The sequence below is a fragment of the Lactuca saligna genome, chromosome 3, assembly GCF_052625555.1.
Source record: "Lactuca saligna cultivar CGN05327 chromosome 3, ASM5262555v1, whole genome shotgun sequence".
NCBI lineage: Eukaryota > Viridiplantae > Streptophyta > Magnoliopsida > Asterales > Asteraceae > Lactuca > Lactuca saligna.
The window spans coordinates 194828593-194845270 of record NC_136419.1 but is presented as its reverse complement, the minus strand read 5'-3'; the positions used below and the strand labels follow the sequence as shown (position 1 = coordinate 194845270).

The 16678-nt window shown below is 30.2% G+C and overlaps 1 protein-coding gene across 1 annotated transcript; it reads right to left on the bottom strand.

The window, feature by feature from the left end:
• Window positions 1-1984: 1984 nt before the first annotated feature.
• Window positions 1985-3637, bottom strand: LOC145037692 (DNA repair protein XRCC4-like). The gene is made up of 5 exons (XM_078986401.1): window positions 3358-3637; window positions 3135-3277; window positions 2671-2799; window positions 2456-2578; window positions 1985-2334 (listed from the first exon to the last, which is right to left on the bottom strand). The coding sequence occupies exons 1-5, from the start codon at window positions 3491-3493 to the stop codon at window positions 2101-2103; spliced, it is 765 nt and encodes a 254-aa protein (XP_078842527.1). The 5' UTR covers window positions 3494-3637; the 3' UTR covers window positions 1985-2100.
• Between the last annotated feature and the right edge of the window lie 13041 nt (window positions 3638-16678).

Genomic DNA, 16678 nt, shown 5'->3' with positions numbered 1-16678 from the left:
CAGTGACCAAATATGTAAAAAACGAAAAATATATTACCCTCTCTTTTAAGATTATCCCAATAAAATTTGAAAGTTGTTTAAACCAGTTGGTTTGCCCCGTGCGTGATGTAGTGTGATGTAGCGGAAAGTTTATATACGTGTAATAGGCAAATGATAATTTTAAAAAATTGCATTCGTTGTTATTTATACTTGGAAACCAAATATGATATATGGGTGTTTTGATTACAAAATCAATATTTCAACATAAAAATAATAAATAAAAAGCGGGATGTCAATTTGTAAGAACGTAAGAAAATTTCAAAAAACATGTAAAAAACAAATATGTTGCAAAGAATATACTAAAGAAGTCATTCAATTAAACAAACTAATTTTTATATACCTAAAACATCAAAGTTATAACAAAATATTGAAAAATTTTGTAAAATTGATTTCGTAGAAAATCACACTTAATAAAAAAAGAGAACCAAAATCGTAAAAATTGATATTAAAAAAGTTGTAAACTTTTAATGTATTATCATTTATATAGATGTATAGACACTGACATAATATAAACAATCAATAATAATTCATTTATTGGTCAAACCATTCAACGAACGGGTATTAATAATCGGGTGTGAGTAGTTGTTCAAAAAAAACTTTCAAGTTATATACAATATGACAAGTTACAAGCAAAATCAATCTCACTTGATAAGTATCTTATCTGATAACTGAAACGATTACATTAACAACATGAATGATGAATGAGTGAGATATTTAATTTCTTTTTCATTAATTCGGCTCGTAGAAAAAAAAAATCAACATCTTAGTAATTAGCAACACCAATACTCCAAAACAAACCAGCAATACCTCAAATCCCAATAGACAGCACAATTAATGGTGATGGTAGGGATGAGAAGGGGTTTGAGGAGAAGTATGGGCATGGGTATGGGTTTGGATTTAGATGGGGGTAATAAGATAATATTGGTAATAACAAGCCATTATAAATATAAAATAAAAAGTGAATTGGTCATTTTACATAATTAAAAAACATATTTACACCAGGAGAATTATATATCAAAACAAAAATAAAATTATACAAGAAGTACCTACCACTAAATTTATGATGTATCACTAACCATAAATATGGTGTGTGTAACATCACTACCATGTGGTTACAATTGAGATATATCTATCACTCAACATCACTATATCTCTTTTTTCCGTCTTTCTTAAGAATAAATTATGTGTATGTCTTGTATATTAAAAGTTGCTTGAAGCTGAAAGTTATAAATATTATTTTGTGGATTGTTCGGCATAAGTAATTATAAGCTATTGGAATATGTATTGAAAAAAAAAAAAAAACGCACTTAAAGAGTAAAAAACTACTTAAAATATTTTTTAGATTATTTGTTTATATTTAAAATAAAAAGTATAAACCCGTACTCCTAATCAAAATAATTTGTTTAGTCCAAAGTTTTTTCTTAAACTAAAAGTTAAAAACTTTTCAAATATCCAACAGAGATACATATAACAGAAGCACACCAACCGTAGTCTACTATAAAATTAAGTTTACTCTGTTACTTAAATAGTTATGAACAAATAATTAAATTTAACTTAGAATCATACTAAAAACGTTACACTTAACGTTTGTTAACAATCCAAAAAATAATTGTTTATCTTTTTATATGAATGAAATTCGATTTTTTTAAGTAGCCCAAAAAACACCACTTTATGAAAACAAACTGCTTGTCGTTTGATAAAACTATAAAAATAGCTTATAAACTAGATTATAAATTAGTTTGAGATAGAGCTTATTTCAAATATACTTTCAGTTATATCTATTTTTTTTCTTTTAATCATATATCTAAATGTCTATTTATCATTTACATTGCAACCTAAGTTATAAACTATTTTTACCAAACCTTATTAATTCATAAACTAGTTTGTCAAACAATATCTAAATCTGTGAGAATTTCTTACTTTTTTTGATGGGTGCTTTTGATCATACTAAAATTATTAGATCACATTAGTGGCATTTCGTTCTTTTAAGTTGAAATTTTTTGGTGAAGAACATTGAGATGATGATGTCAAATATTTACATCTATCTTAAATTGATGTATTTTACTTTCTCTTTCTACCACGTGGCTTGTTTTCTGAAGTGCTGGTGACATTCGTGGCAGTGTCTTCCTCCACGTCATCATCTTCACTATCACCCTCAAAAGTCTCTGTTCTATCACTGGATTCTCCCTCATGCTCTTCTTCTTCTTCTTCTGATTTAACATTCATTTCCTGATTTGACATTTTCTCTCTCATCTCTCTTAATTTTGCTTTCTTTGAGTTCAATACACCAAGAAACTACACCATTCAAACCAACCAAAACAATTTTATCATTACAACTGCATTACATAACGTTAAGATACTCAAAACGACGTAGTTTTGGGTAAAAAATAAGTCTTTATAGTGTTAATAGTAATACCTTAGAATAAATTGTGGTTTCGAACTCTGCTTTCTCATTCTGAAACTTCTCACTTTGTGCTAAACATTTTTCAGCTTCTGTTTTCAGTTTCTCATTTGACTTTGTTTTCATCACAACTTCCTCCTATTTTATGAAAACAGCAGTTATCATGTAATAATAAGAGAATAGTAGACAAGTTTGAGATATGAATTGAAATGAAAATTGGACTATCTTACACTTAGGCGTATGTTAGCATCCATCAAGAAGTCGAGTATTCCTGCAGTTATCTTCTTGCTATCTTCAGCTGGTTTAAACTTCCATCGCCACTCTAGCTTTGTACCTTCTTTCTTGAATGTCCATGATAACTGGAAAGGATTTAGCACCAAAAGGATATGACATATCAAAAGAGGAAGATTCAACAACTTTGAACCTTCATGTCCTTTTGAAGTCATACGGATCAAACTAAAATTTTGGAAAAGAAAATTGGGAGAAAAACCACAAAAACAATTACATAATGGATCGTTCGCTACCAGTATAAGAACTCCCTGATAATTGATCTCTAGAACTTCAAATTTTCATTTTTATGGATACAAAGCAAATTCAGAAAACAAAGAATCCAGTAATTGAAAGGAAAAACGTATGAAAAGTTCGTGCAAAGGTAATTAGAACAAAAAGGTATGACTGATTTAAGAGCTCTTACTCTTTTATTGCCTCCAGCAGCATCAGCAAACCCGTAAATCGAATCAGGCTGTTGAAACCCTAGGTAGCGCTCCGACAAATCGATGTACTCCGATGTCGGTTGGTCCCAATTAGAAGCTCTCTCCTTCACTTCCTCTTCGGATGCTGCAAAATAACAATAAATTTCGAAGAAAAGTTGAGATCAATGATGTTACTTTAATAAGATCGGAGTGAGTTATTGATACCGTTGCAAGTCCAAGCGTCAAGGCCATCGGTTATGGAGAGATTGAAGTGAGAAGGAAACCAGGTGCCTTTGATGAAGAATGGATGAGGGTTTTGGGGGATTTGGAGTTTCAAACAGGTGTGTCTGGCTGAATCCATGGCGGATTACGGTGGAGTGGTTTGTGTGTGCGTGGGAACGTGGGAAGGAAGAGGGTTTTGTTTCATCCCGCCTCCGGTCTTTCAAACGAGTTGATTTTAAAGCATCACGATATTGCTTGACTTGTTTCGAAAGCTTTTGGCAAGGTTGTACGGATCATTTAAGATAACAAAAGTTGACATGATATATTGTCATGATAGGAAATCAAAATAAAACAAAGGAAATTCTAGAGATAATTACTAAAAGGTTATATATATATATATATATATATATATATATATATATATATATATATATATATATATATATATATATATATATATTATTTTGATGTATAAATATTTGGTCATTGAGATTTTTTCTATATTTTTCCCTTCAACTTGTTTAATTATATATACATTCTGTTTTTATAATTGGCTATTTCAGGTAAATCGAAAAAAAATAACTTCATATGGTAATGTATTTCTCACTTTGTACACATTTAGTCCTTAATATTTTTGTGTATATTTTGTCCTTAATATATATATATATATATATATATATATATATATATATATATATATATATATATATATATAAGAAAGAGAGAGACCTAGGTTTAAATGTTTTCAGCAACTATTGTGTGCATGAATGCACCAATATGAATTTAGGAAAAAATAAATTATTAATAATAAATATAAGGTATAATAGTAATCTACACTATAATTATTTATGGTGAATTAATAAAATTAAATAATATCCCCTTTTAAATTAGGATATCAGTTTCAAAACCTCACCCCCACCAGATTAGGGTTTTATGCTCCCTCTTCATCTCATACAGAACAAGCTCTTCACGCCACCCTCTTTACCACCGCAACCCCATTTTTTCTAACCAAAACAATGATGATCACCGGCGACATCTTCCCTTATGGTCATCGTTGTCACTTCCACCATTCTCTCACTGATGAAGAGATTCTTCTGGGTCTGAATCCACGCTGATTAATTGAGGAGTGAGTTTATGTAAATCAAATTAAAGGTCTGTCTTCTTCAATCTTTTAATTTCATGAAATCTAAGATAAGTAATTGTGTAGAGTAATTAAGTATATACCCTAGAAATTGATGATTATACATACCATTTTAAGAGATTCCCCTTTCGAGATTGTAGCCATTGTTATTGTTATGTACCAATGTTTACAAGTTAAGATGTTCTTCTGTTAAGGTTACAATTCTCAATAGAGTTCTTGTAATCGATTTAAGACTTGAGACACGATCAATCTAAATTCTAAAAGTAAAAGCTGATTCAAATTGGGATCAAAAAGCATTTCAAATCGATGGTTGATTTTTAGTTTGAATATTATTGCTATTATACTTGTTCTTCTATGTTTTACTGTAGTGATTTTGAATATGAAAGTCAATTTATGCTAGAATCTTATTTTGCATATATTGGCTTTAGTTATTTTGTTTTTCTAAGTCATTTGAATTGAGTAAAATTATATAAAAAACAAAAAACTTCTGAGGTTTGTAGATAATAAGAAGAAAACAAAAACTAAAAATTGGTGTGTATTTTTTGTGGTGATGTAAGCAGGAACATGTGTTTCTTTCAAATATTCATGATTCAGTATGTTAGGATGATGCAGGAATGATGAGGAAACTTATGAAAAAAAGATATGTGATATTTCATTCTGAAAGAATGAAGAAAAACAACAATATTCTTTCAGAATTTCAGGATTTAACATCCAAAAACAGCAATATTCTTTCAGAATTCAAGAAGAAAACATGGAGAAAGAGAGTATTCTAGCATAATGTTGTTATTTTTTAAGAATGTTATTCATTTTTGTTGATATTCTTTTAGAATATTTATAACTATATTATAATGTATAAGACTTTTAGTCTATAAGAGTATGTATGAATTTGTATTTAAGTTCATATGTATAAGAATATATTAGAATATTTGTTATTTTTCAACATCTAATTCAAGAATTGTGTTTTTCTTCAATAATATTCTGTTAGAATAAAATTCTGAAAGAGTATCATTCTAACAAAAAATATTCTGATAGAATAAAATCGGTAAAAATTGAAATTGAATTAATTAAAAAAATTCAGATTTTTTTAAATTAGGAGAATTAATCATCCTTAAAAATCCGAAAAATTCCTTTTATAGATGTAGTTAGTTGTCCAAAATACCCTTTTGCTAAAAATTGAGTGATTATATGGTACATGTTACCCCATTGTAATATCATACACTCTCAAATCATGTCCATTGATTAATTTCATCCGCTGGTCCAGATCTGTGCATTCTGACACACAATACTTAGTAAAAACAAAATAACCTAAACATATATATATATATATATATATATATATATATATATATATATATATATATATATATATATTGTAAAATAAGTCATTGTTGTTTTTATACACGTTCAATATTTGTGAACTACTTCTTTAGGTTTTTCTCATTAAATCCTACATGGGACAATCGTTAATGAAGTGTTCGGGATTATTCAAGCTTATGATCACTGCAACCTCGATTGCTTAGTGTTTAGGTCTTGTCTTTTGAATGTCGTAACTTCTTTATATTTTATAAAACTTTAACGATCCTTATATTCATACGTTCGTATTTCAGTCTACTACAATTCATTTAGACAGGGTCGGCCCAATATATGGGCAAGTTGGGCCAAGGCCCATGGCATAAAAATTTTGGGGGCATTATTTTCATACAATATGTATTATTATATATATATTATGTTGGCTTAGTATTAAGTCCGTTCCATCTGTGAGTGGTGTCCAAGAAGAAAAAAACCTACTGGGGGCGTAATTTGCGTCCGCAAAATAGTCAAAGTTCTTGAGATTTGCAAGCATCAAACTCGGTAATTGAGAGATATGTGGAGATCGATGAGTCATGTTCTAAATCAGTAAATCAATATATGATTTCTATCTTAATTTCGCATTCTAAATCAAATAGATATTTGATTTCTTTTCTCTCGATCTCTCTAATTTTAGGTATTCAATCGATCATCAGCTGCTCTCAGAGTTTGATTTTTTTCAAGTTTCAATCTCGCAATCTGAGTTCCAAGTTTTGAGTTCCGATTAGGAAGGCATTACAACATGAAGTGTCACACCCCAAAACTGGAACGGCGGAAACGTTCGGGGGTGGAGGACGTCATGTTTAGTATCACAAGACATGCATCATAGTAAGAAAAGTAATGAACAACCATTTCATTAGAAAGAAAATGTTTACAATGTGTGTGTTCACAAAACATAGAATACATAATCAAATAACAAAACAAGACTTGAAGCTACTATGCTTCATCTTTTGAATTCCCAGCGCAAGTACCTGTCTACTAGTCTCCTGAGAATACATGTTATTTGAGAGAGTTGATCAACAATTAAGCTGATGAGTTCATAAGATTTTATTGATGTAAGTAAGTTGTAGAAAGTTGTTGTAAAATCTTATTGTAAAATGTAGTTGAAAAATGTAGTAAGTTGTAAGTTCTGTTTAGAAAAGTTCACCTGTTCCTTTAGAAAATCCTATATTTCCTACTTTGATGAAAGATACGTAAAAATGATTCTACAATCCTTTCTATGAGTACTAAATGGATACAAGTTATATAAAACTCAAAGTAAACAAACAATCGATTGTGCACATCTGCCCTAAGCCCACAACCAAACAAGGAACATGAGGTAAGGCAGATAGCACACATCCCATTGTCTGTTAGATCATTGTTGTATATAAACCTGGCGTATTCACTTGTTACTCATGGAGTTGATTGTAATAGTTCATTTATATTTAATGAAAAGATTCTTTAAAAAAACCCTTATGTCTTATAATAAAATGGTGACCACAGTGATTACTTCTATAATCGCTTAGTTTATACTGGCTATATATAATCTAATATCGAATAGATAGTTAATTGGGTGAATCTGCCCTAAGCCAACAACCAAACAAGGAACATGAAGTAAGGCAGAAAGCACACATCCAACTACCTATTCGGTATTAATGATATATAACCATGATGTATAAACTAAGGTGTTATAGAGTTAATCACCTAAGGTCCTTTAAGTTTGCACTGGTTTAATAAAATGGATTAAACCCTTTACTGGTAAGTTTCTAGTTTTGTATACCAAAAGTTCTGATTTAAAAAGTATGTTTTGTACTAGAAAACGGTGCATTGACTTTGTGTCTTGACCCATACCTGGTACCCTTATGATGACTTAATGTGTGTGTGTGTATATATATATATATATATATATATATATATATATATATATATATATATAATCAAATGGATAATAGACTGGGTGAATCCATTCCAAGCCCACAACCAAACTAGGAACAGGAAGTGAAGCATAGAGCACACATCCTATTATCTGTCGGATCCTATTGATATATATATATATATATATATATATATATATATATATATATATATATATATATATCCTTTGATGTATACATTAAGGAATCATAAGGTTAGCATTATGGTCCCTTTCTACTGAATGTACTAAACTCGACTGTTCTGTTTGTCGTTTGTAAAAAATGTAAGTTTTCCCTAGTTTATAACTATCTTAACTAGAAAATAGTTTGCATTTGACTTTCAAGTGGTACTGTCACTTTATGAAAGTAATGGGAAATGTAAGTACACAATTGTCGTTTAAAATGAAATACGGATGTACTGATGACCTTAAAACATGTTTGTTTTATACTGGTCATAATGTGAAGGCTAGTACCCCTACTATACGCTCTCCCTATCTAGAGATTAAGGGAACCAAACACGACTTTTTAGCAAACCAGTTGCTACGCCGTGTAATTCACATTAAAGTTATATAATCATGTATACCCAATATAACTATCACCTTTTGTTTAGAACAATGAGTTAGTGATTCATTGGTATAATTAGATCCTGTAGTAGTTTCATGCTATAGCAACTTATTATGTTCGTTCTGTTTCTCATATAGTATGTTCATTCTGTTTCTCATATAGTATGTTCGTTCTGTTATCGTGTATTGTATCTAGTATGAACTGAATCTCTAAACTATACCTACTATAGTTTACTAATGTTTTACTTGAACTGTTATTGAGAAGACTCATTTATCTACTAAGTTATGCTTGTACTTTAAAAACGGAGTTTTGTTAAACTATGAAGTAACATAACTTTAAAAGAGTTTTTGAAATGTTTTGATCACTTATAAAAGACATAAGCAATCTTTTAAAAGATGTTTATAACAAACATTTACACAATTATCATTGTGTTCAACTTGTATTTCCCCCCCCCCCCCCTAAAAGCATTTAAAACAGTTAAAAGATTCATTACGGGGTATAAACTCACCTGATGTGGGTGATTCAAACGAATATGTGTGTAAGGATGAGAAGCTCCACGAATGAAGTCCCGAGACTTAACGAGTCCTAAATGACATATAATGGCATATATTTACTTAAATACAGTGTTTTGAAGCAACCAAATCCAAGGAAACACCTCACGAGACAAGGAAACACTTTGACCAAGTGTTGTAATCACATGTGATTAAACTAAGAGATGTTTAAGGCCAAGAAAAGGTGTTTAAGGCCAGGGTGTAAAATCATGGCCGTAAACTCATAAAAATGTGCATAAGAGGGTGTTTGAATGCTAGGGAAACTTGAGGGATCATTACTCTTCACAAGGACGAGCAAAACTAATGTTTTGGATGGTGTTGAGGTGTTTACGGCCACACCATAAACTCTCCAAATGGTCTCATCTTGGGTCTTAAAGGCAAGGAGTTTCAAAGGTTCAAGTGTTCCAAAGGTTGACAAGGGTCTAGAAGTGTTTAAGGCGCAAAACACTACACTTTCAAGGGTTTAGAGCCAGGGTGTAAACTCATGGCCGTAAACTCTCTTTGATGATGGGTTTGATGTTGATTCAAGGTTCTAATCAGGTGTTCCAACTAGATAACAAGTTAAGGAGTGATTACTTACGATATAGAGGCTTGAAATGGTGATTAAGGTCCAAGAACACTAGTGTGTGTTCTTGGTGTTCTTAGTGTTTCTTGAAGATCTAAGAAAAGATGATTTCCATGGATGAAATCATTAGATGATACTAGATTAAGAGATGTATCCATAAATCAAAGGAAGAACACTTACGTTTTTGAAGATCTAGGGTGAAAAGTCGGTGATACTTGAGAGGATTTGGAAGTGTTCTTGAGGTGGAAATGAATTAATGAAAGAAAGTGAAGGATATGAGTCTTAAAGGGGGAGTTTACGACACACCTTTAGTTTATAGCCGTAAACTCAAGTGTTGTTGCTGTGAACTCTTTTTGGAGAGGGTAAGGCTTGATTTGTTGAACTATGTCTCTAGCAGGTACATTCTAACACTCATTCATTAAGTGTACCAGGCTTAAAACTCCTTAGAATGACCTTTAACTAGGCTAGAACTCATTACCAATGAGTCTGACACTCAGTTGAGTTGACTGACTGAGCTTTCAAAGCAAAAAAAAATGGGTTGTCACATGAAGCATTAGGAAGACGAAAGAATTAAAGAAAGGACCTGTCATGGTGTCACCTATTGGATTTTCCTGAGTTCCGAATGAATGAATCTCACTCTTCAGTGAGTTCTTTTTTAGTTTTTCTTTACTTTATATTTTGTTCATTGTTTTTGATTTCTAGGTTCTTTTCTTTGATTTGGGTGAATTTTCTATCTTTACATGTTGAATTCGAGTTCAGTTAAAAAGTATTAAAGTACCAAAGATTATATGATTAGCTGAAGTTAACATTCGTTGTTGTTTTGTATTTGATTCCTCTGTTTGAGCTTTAACTTCTAAGTCAAACTACTATTGGTTTAGTGGTTTGTATATGATTTATGTAAAAAAATTGTTGCATTCTCGTTTTTTTAGTTTGTCTTGTAATTGTTGTGTTCTTGTTTTTTGATGTGAATGAAGAGGATGAAAGACATTTAATTATCAATTTAACTTTTGAGTTCTGATTTATGTCATTTTACTATCTATTTTACTTTTAGAGGCAATAGAAAGCTATAAATTTCTCCAATGTTAGAATCAAAATCTATGCCTTCTCATCATTTTTTTTAATTTGTCTTCTCTAAACTTTTGTGTTCTTATTTTTGATGTGAATCACGAAGCATAAAGATGTTTAATTATTTATTGAACTTATGATTTCTTATTTTTGTTTTCCGTTTTTTTGACTATCTGGACTTTTCGAGAGGAGCAGAAAGGTATAAATTTATTATGTTGTTATAATATAATAGTTTTGAGAAATAAATTCTTATTTTGTATTATGTGGTTTATTTTTCAGATCTCTTGACATCTTGAAAGTGGAAAAACATAAACTTTAGATAGGTTGTATCTTTCGTTGCTTATATTTTATAATTAGATTTGTTGAGTGTTAAATATGTTTCTCCGAAAACAACCATCAACAAGTGCTTTTAAAAATCGAAAACAAAAAGAGAAGAAGAAGAGTAGTATGCAAGAATAATATATATGTTCACTAATATGCTGGTTGTATATGGTATTGTTGATTGTGGGATTAAAGGTTGTTTCCGTGGAAAGAAGTTTTTCAAAATTAAAGCTCTTGAAATTGTGTATTCGAAATATCATGACTTAAGAAAAGATTGAATTATTGTAAAAATAAGAGACGTTATAGCTTCAAAAAATGCACAAAGACACCATTTTAGGTGATTTTTGTAGGTTTTTGCTAGAATTATTTGTTTGATTATAAAATTTATTGTATTTTTTACTTTATAAATATTTTATAGATACGTTTTCTTTATCGTATTATATATATATATATATATATATATATATATAATATATATATATATATATATATATATATATATATATATATATATATATATATAAAAGGGCATAAAATTCTTATTTTGGCCCGGATAGTAAAAAACAATGGACCGGCCCCGCATTTAGATTACACCCGTTAAAAGGTATATACTTTTTACTTGTAATTACATGCGATCGTTATGAATATACATATGAATGTTGTTTTTTTTTTTTTTTTTTTTTTTTTAATAAAAACGAAAGTACAAATATATTACTTTTTAAAGGAAATAATCTAAATTGTTTGGTTGCTTAGGTCTTGTGGTTTGACTTACGTTTTGTGTTCGAAACATCGTAACTTTTTTATACGATCTCAAATTTCAACGAGCTTTATACAAACATGTTCATATTTGAGTTTACTATAACTTTCATTTAGATTCCTACCCTTGAAAAAGTAATATATATATATATATATATATATATATATATATATATATATATATATATATATATATATATATATATATATACTTATGATCTTTATCTACATGTGTTCTTTATGAATGCATGTATCCACATTTTTAATAAAATTGTAAGTAAAAATATATTATTTTTTAATGGGAGTAATCAAAACGAAAATTGAATCTAAAGATCGTTAAAATCCGAGATCGTATGAAGAATTTACAATGTTCAGAAGACAAGACCTAAACACCCAGCAATCTAGGTCGCGGTGACTATAAGCATAAACAACTCCGAGCAGATTATTAACGATTCCCCTATGTATTTATAAGATGTCGTGATAAAAACCTAAATAAATTGTTCATTAGTGTTAAATGTGTACAAAAACAATAAGGACTTATTTTGCAATAAAAAATATTAATGATTAAATGTGCACAAAAATAGTAAGGACTAAATGTGAACAAAAATATTTAGGATTAAATTTGTACAAAGTGAGAAATATATTACCCTATTAAGTCGTTTTTTTTTCAGCTTAGTTGGAGTAGTTTGTCATAAGAACTGAACAGTTAAACAAGTTGAATGGACAAATATAAATGAAAAAAACTCAATGACCAAATATGTACAAATCAAAAAATATATTACCCTTTTAAGTCATTATCCCAAAATTCTATATCTACCCCAAAGTGCTTACACTTGTAAGTGGAATAATGTTTGTATAGAGATATGTATAATAACACCCTAAAATAAAAGAGAATTTTATTCACAAAAAAATAGATGATCACTAAGGGCGGAGAAATTCGGATATCTAAAATTTTTTATATAAAATCATATATAAAAATTTTTGGATATCCGAATTTTTGGATATCCGGTTTTCCCCACCCTAGGTAATCATCTATTTTTTTTTTTGTCTTTGTCTAATCTATTAAAAAGTCAAGAAACTCAGTAAAATAAAGATTGATCAAAAACTAATAAGCCATGCAACTTTAATATTACAAACCACAACAAATATTGGTTTTTAACTAGTTCTTGCCATTAATTCAAAAGTTCAAACCGAATCAAAAATTACAAACCACATAACTTAAATATTAATAGTTCAAAACAATCATATTCTTGACCGAAAGTCAACAAATAACCAAAAAACAGTTTAATTGGAACATCCAAAAGTAAAAGTCGCCAAAAAACACTTAAATCGCATCATCTAAAAATCCATTATTTTATTCCTAATTAACTAGTAGCATCACTTCATCAATCATCATTCAAATACTTGTAGGCTACATTTTTAAAGGATAACTATTAATAAGAACTTTCTAACAATCAAACACGCCAGGAGTTTTGAAATATAGCACATATGAGAAAAAAAAAAGAAAAAAAAAAAAAAACAAACAAACAGCAAGACAAATATACACATAATTATATAAATGTCAAAAAAAAAAAAAAAAAACTCATAAGCCTTAATAAGCTTATTCCTCCGTTATATCACTTTCATCCACACTTTCATCAATGATAATGATTGGTTGCTCCAAAGTTAATTCCTTCAAACCTATTAGACATAAAAATTGGGACATTAAAACTATATACAATAACAATTTTAATAATAATATGAGTAAATTACTAAAATCATCCGTATGGTTTGGTCAATATTGCACGTTTGGTTCCTAACCTTTTTTTGCACTCAGATCATCCATATGGTTTGATTTTGTTGCGTTTTTCGTCTCTTACATACATAAAGTTAGGGACCAAACGTGCAATTTTGACTAAACCATAGAGACGGAAAAATATAACAAAATCAAACCACAGGGACGATCCGAGTGCATTAAAGAATTTAGGGATCAAACGTGCAATTTTTCACCAAATCATAGGGACGATTTCAATCATTTTCTTTCAACTTCTCTAGCTTAAGCAAGATATTGTCGATCACAATCGGCATTACGCGAAGAACATAACCAATCTTGTGCACAAATGAGGGTTTCCATCAGTCTTGGAGTTAAGGAAGTACGGAAAGAATCAAGCACTCATCCCCCGGTGCTAAATGTCGACTCCAATACAACCATAGAAATCGGGATAACAAGAATATCTCGAGCCATCTCAGAACGAATCGGGTATCTACATTGTTGAATTTTCCACTACAACAATATGTCAAAATTAGTGTCCACTGGTTAACGTTCTTCCTCCAAATATTTATCCAATTTCATTTTCTTTGACGTAGTATCCAAACTTCCCATTGCCATTTCAATTGATAACCTCAATATCCATTACCATATCCCCCCTCCCCCCTGTTGAATTAGGATAAGAAGGAGAATGTAGATGACACCTCAACATCCTTTTATTTTTGATTCATAGAAGACCGATAAAAATCAAACAAAGAGTGCATGTTGTAATCTAAGTTGAAAATGAAACGATTAACACTATCTTTCTCGAAGTTTTCTTTAACGACCCACTAGATATATTGCCAATAAACATAAATTGATTAAGCTTTGTAACATCCTCCTAATACTTCTTGTATTTCTATTCCATTTTTTTTTGCCATTTACTGGATGGACTTGTCAGGATGCATCGTGAAACCATCAATCATGTTACCAATACCAAATATTTCATGTACATAAGCATTTGATGTTCCATACTTTGAACCCGAGAACCTTGATGTGGCATAAAAAAATATCGTTCAAAACGGCAAAAAACTTTGCACATTCATCTAATCCACATTGCTAATTAAACCACCATCAATCTTTTTTAGCTCCTTGACACAACTTGAATCTTTAATAAGCAAGTTTGAGAACGCTTTCCTAAATTGAATATCTATCTCAAGCATCAGGTAAGTCGAATTCCATCGTGTTTCAACATCCATGGAAACCAAACTCCTGCTTTTTATTTTTTCCTCTTGAATGCACTTTTTAAATCTTTGAAGCCTTGCAGGAGAAGACCTCACATATTTTACAAGTGCACAGATTTTATTTATAGACGAACTACTATCATTTAAACCATCCCTAACAAACAGATTTAATACATGAGCAACACATCTCATATATAGAAAATATCCTTTCAACACATCGCTTTCACAATGGTTAAACACATTTTTCAAATGGTTATTTGCTATATCATTTGAGCTATCATTATCAACCGTTATACTCAAGATGTTTTTCAATCCCCATTTAATCAAGCATTGCTCAACAAATCTACCAATTAGTACCCTTGTATGACCAATAATTGGACAAAATTTGATAATTCTTTTACGTAAACACCAATCGTTATCAATGAAATGTGCGCTCAAACACATTTAACATAAATTTTTCCCGGGAGTCCAAGTATTTGTGGTTAGACAAACTCTCGAAGACAAATTTTTAAACACATCTATTAACTTTCTCATTTCATCAATAAAAGAAGTGTAGCAATCATTGGTAGAAGTTGAACGTGAAGGAACAAGAAAATGGGATTAACTACCTTCATAAATTCATGAAAACGTAACATTCCACAAAAGAAAATGACAACCAATTTATATAGTTTTTAAATTAATTTCAACAATGTCGATGGATTTTATATTTACAATTTTCTCGTTAGCTTATTTTATCTTTATAATTTTATCCTATATAGTTTATTAAATTGTAACTACATAATAATATTTATGACTTTTTCATTGGCTTTTCTACTTTATTACACACTAGGAAAATCCTCACGTCTTACGCGCAAATTTAGTTATTTAATTAAAATAATAACTTTTAACAAATTATGATTTAATATTTTTATATGAAAACCAATGTTAGTAGCAAAACAAAAACATACAGTTAACTTATTAGTTTTATTAACTATAATAAGTTTATTGTTGGATTAGGTGTCTAAGTCCATAACTATATTTGGTATGTACTTGATCCGGTTGTAGCATGATCATTTTGGGTTGCCTTCATCAGAGCAACTTGACTGGATGAATAATGAAGAAAGAGATTATTATGGTTTATTAATATATTATTTGAATAATAAATCATATTAATTAACTAACATGGTTCAAGAATTAATTCAGAATTAATTTTGTGGTCAAAAGAGGTTAACTGAATTAAAGGGACTGAACGTGTAATTATTATTTAATTGCATAATGGGCTGAGGAACCCTTTGGAAAGGGGTTCGATGTAATCTTATGGGAGCCCATAAGGATTTCGTGCAAGGGATAAGGTTCTGGAAGATTCTTGTGGGCTGCTTAGAGCCTAAGCAACCATATGAGGTCTTTGATTGAAACCCTAATTCTTCAGCTATATAAAGACCCCATTGGCATAAAAAAACCAGCCATTTGAACCCTAAAGATCATAGAGCCGTTTTTGAGCCTCCTTCCCCTATCTCCAAGATCATCTAACTGCTTTGGTGTTTGTGATTCATTAGAGGCATCACATTTGAGGTGCTAGGTTCTCAAAAGCTCAAGATCTTCAAGCTACAATCAAATGTAACATTCTTACTAGTTTATTTATGTTGATTTCGATTTTGATATGCTAGATCTAAGGTTTGAGAGCTTTGGATGATTATTGCATGTACAAATAGAAAAACCTAGATCCAAAGATTTAGTGTTTGCATGTGCACCATAGGATTGATGTTTTCCTCATAACCCAATAGTGGTATCAAAGCCTAGGTCGTTTTTCTTTTGTATTTGATGCATTGTTAAATTGTTCAAAGCTCAAAAGTTGAAAAATCTAGCTTCTTCCAGATGAACTCGTCGAGTCACCTGATGAACTCAACGAGTCAGTGCAACTCGATGAGTCCATTCTCTGACTCGGCGAGTTAGGCAGTTTGATGGTTGATTTTTCTGGATTTTGACTGAAATTAAATTAAGATAATTACCAAAAACATTTTTGGCCGTTAAAATCCAATTTTTTCAATAATGTATGGATTATCCTCATGCAATTCAAAGATAAATGTCATAAATAAGATAATTTTTTTTATAAGATAAAAAATAATTATTTGTATTTAGATTTGAATTATCTTGTCAAATAGATTAGGTCAAA

Bases quoted from the DNA above. Each gene is read 5' to 3' on its own strand.
- LOC145037692 (XM_078986401.1), bottom strand. From the start codon at position 3,493: ATGGATTCAGCCAGACACACCTGTTTGAAACTCCAAATCCCCCAAAAC. The intron at 3,278-3,357 runs GTATCAATAACT...GTTATTTTGCAG, and splicing joins TGACGCTTGGACTTGCAACG to CATCCGAAGAGGAAGTGAAG. The intron at 2,800-3,134 runs GTAAGAGCTCTT...AATCCTTTCCAG, and splicing joins CTGCTGGAGGCAATAAAAGA to TTATCATGGACATTCAAGAA.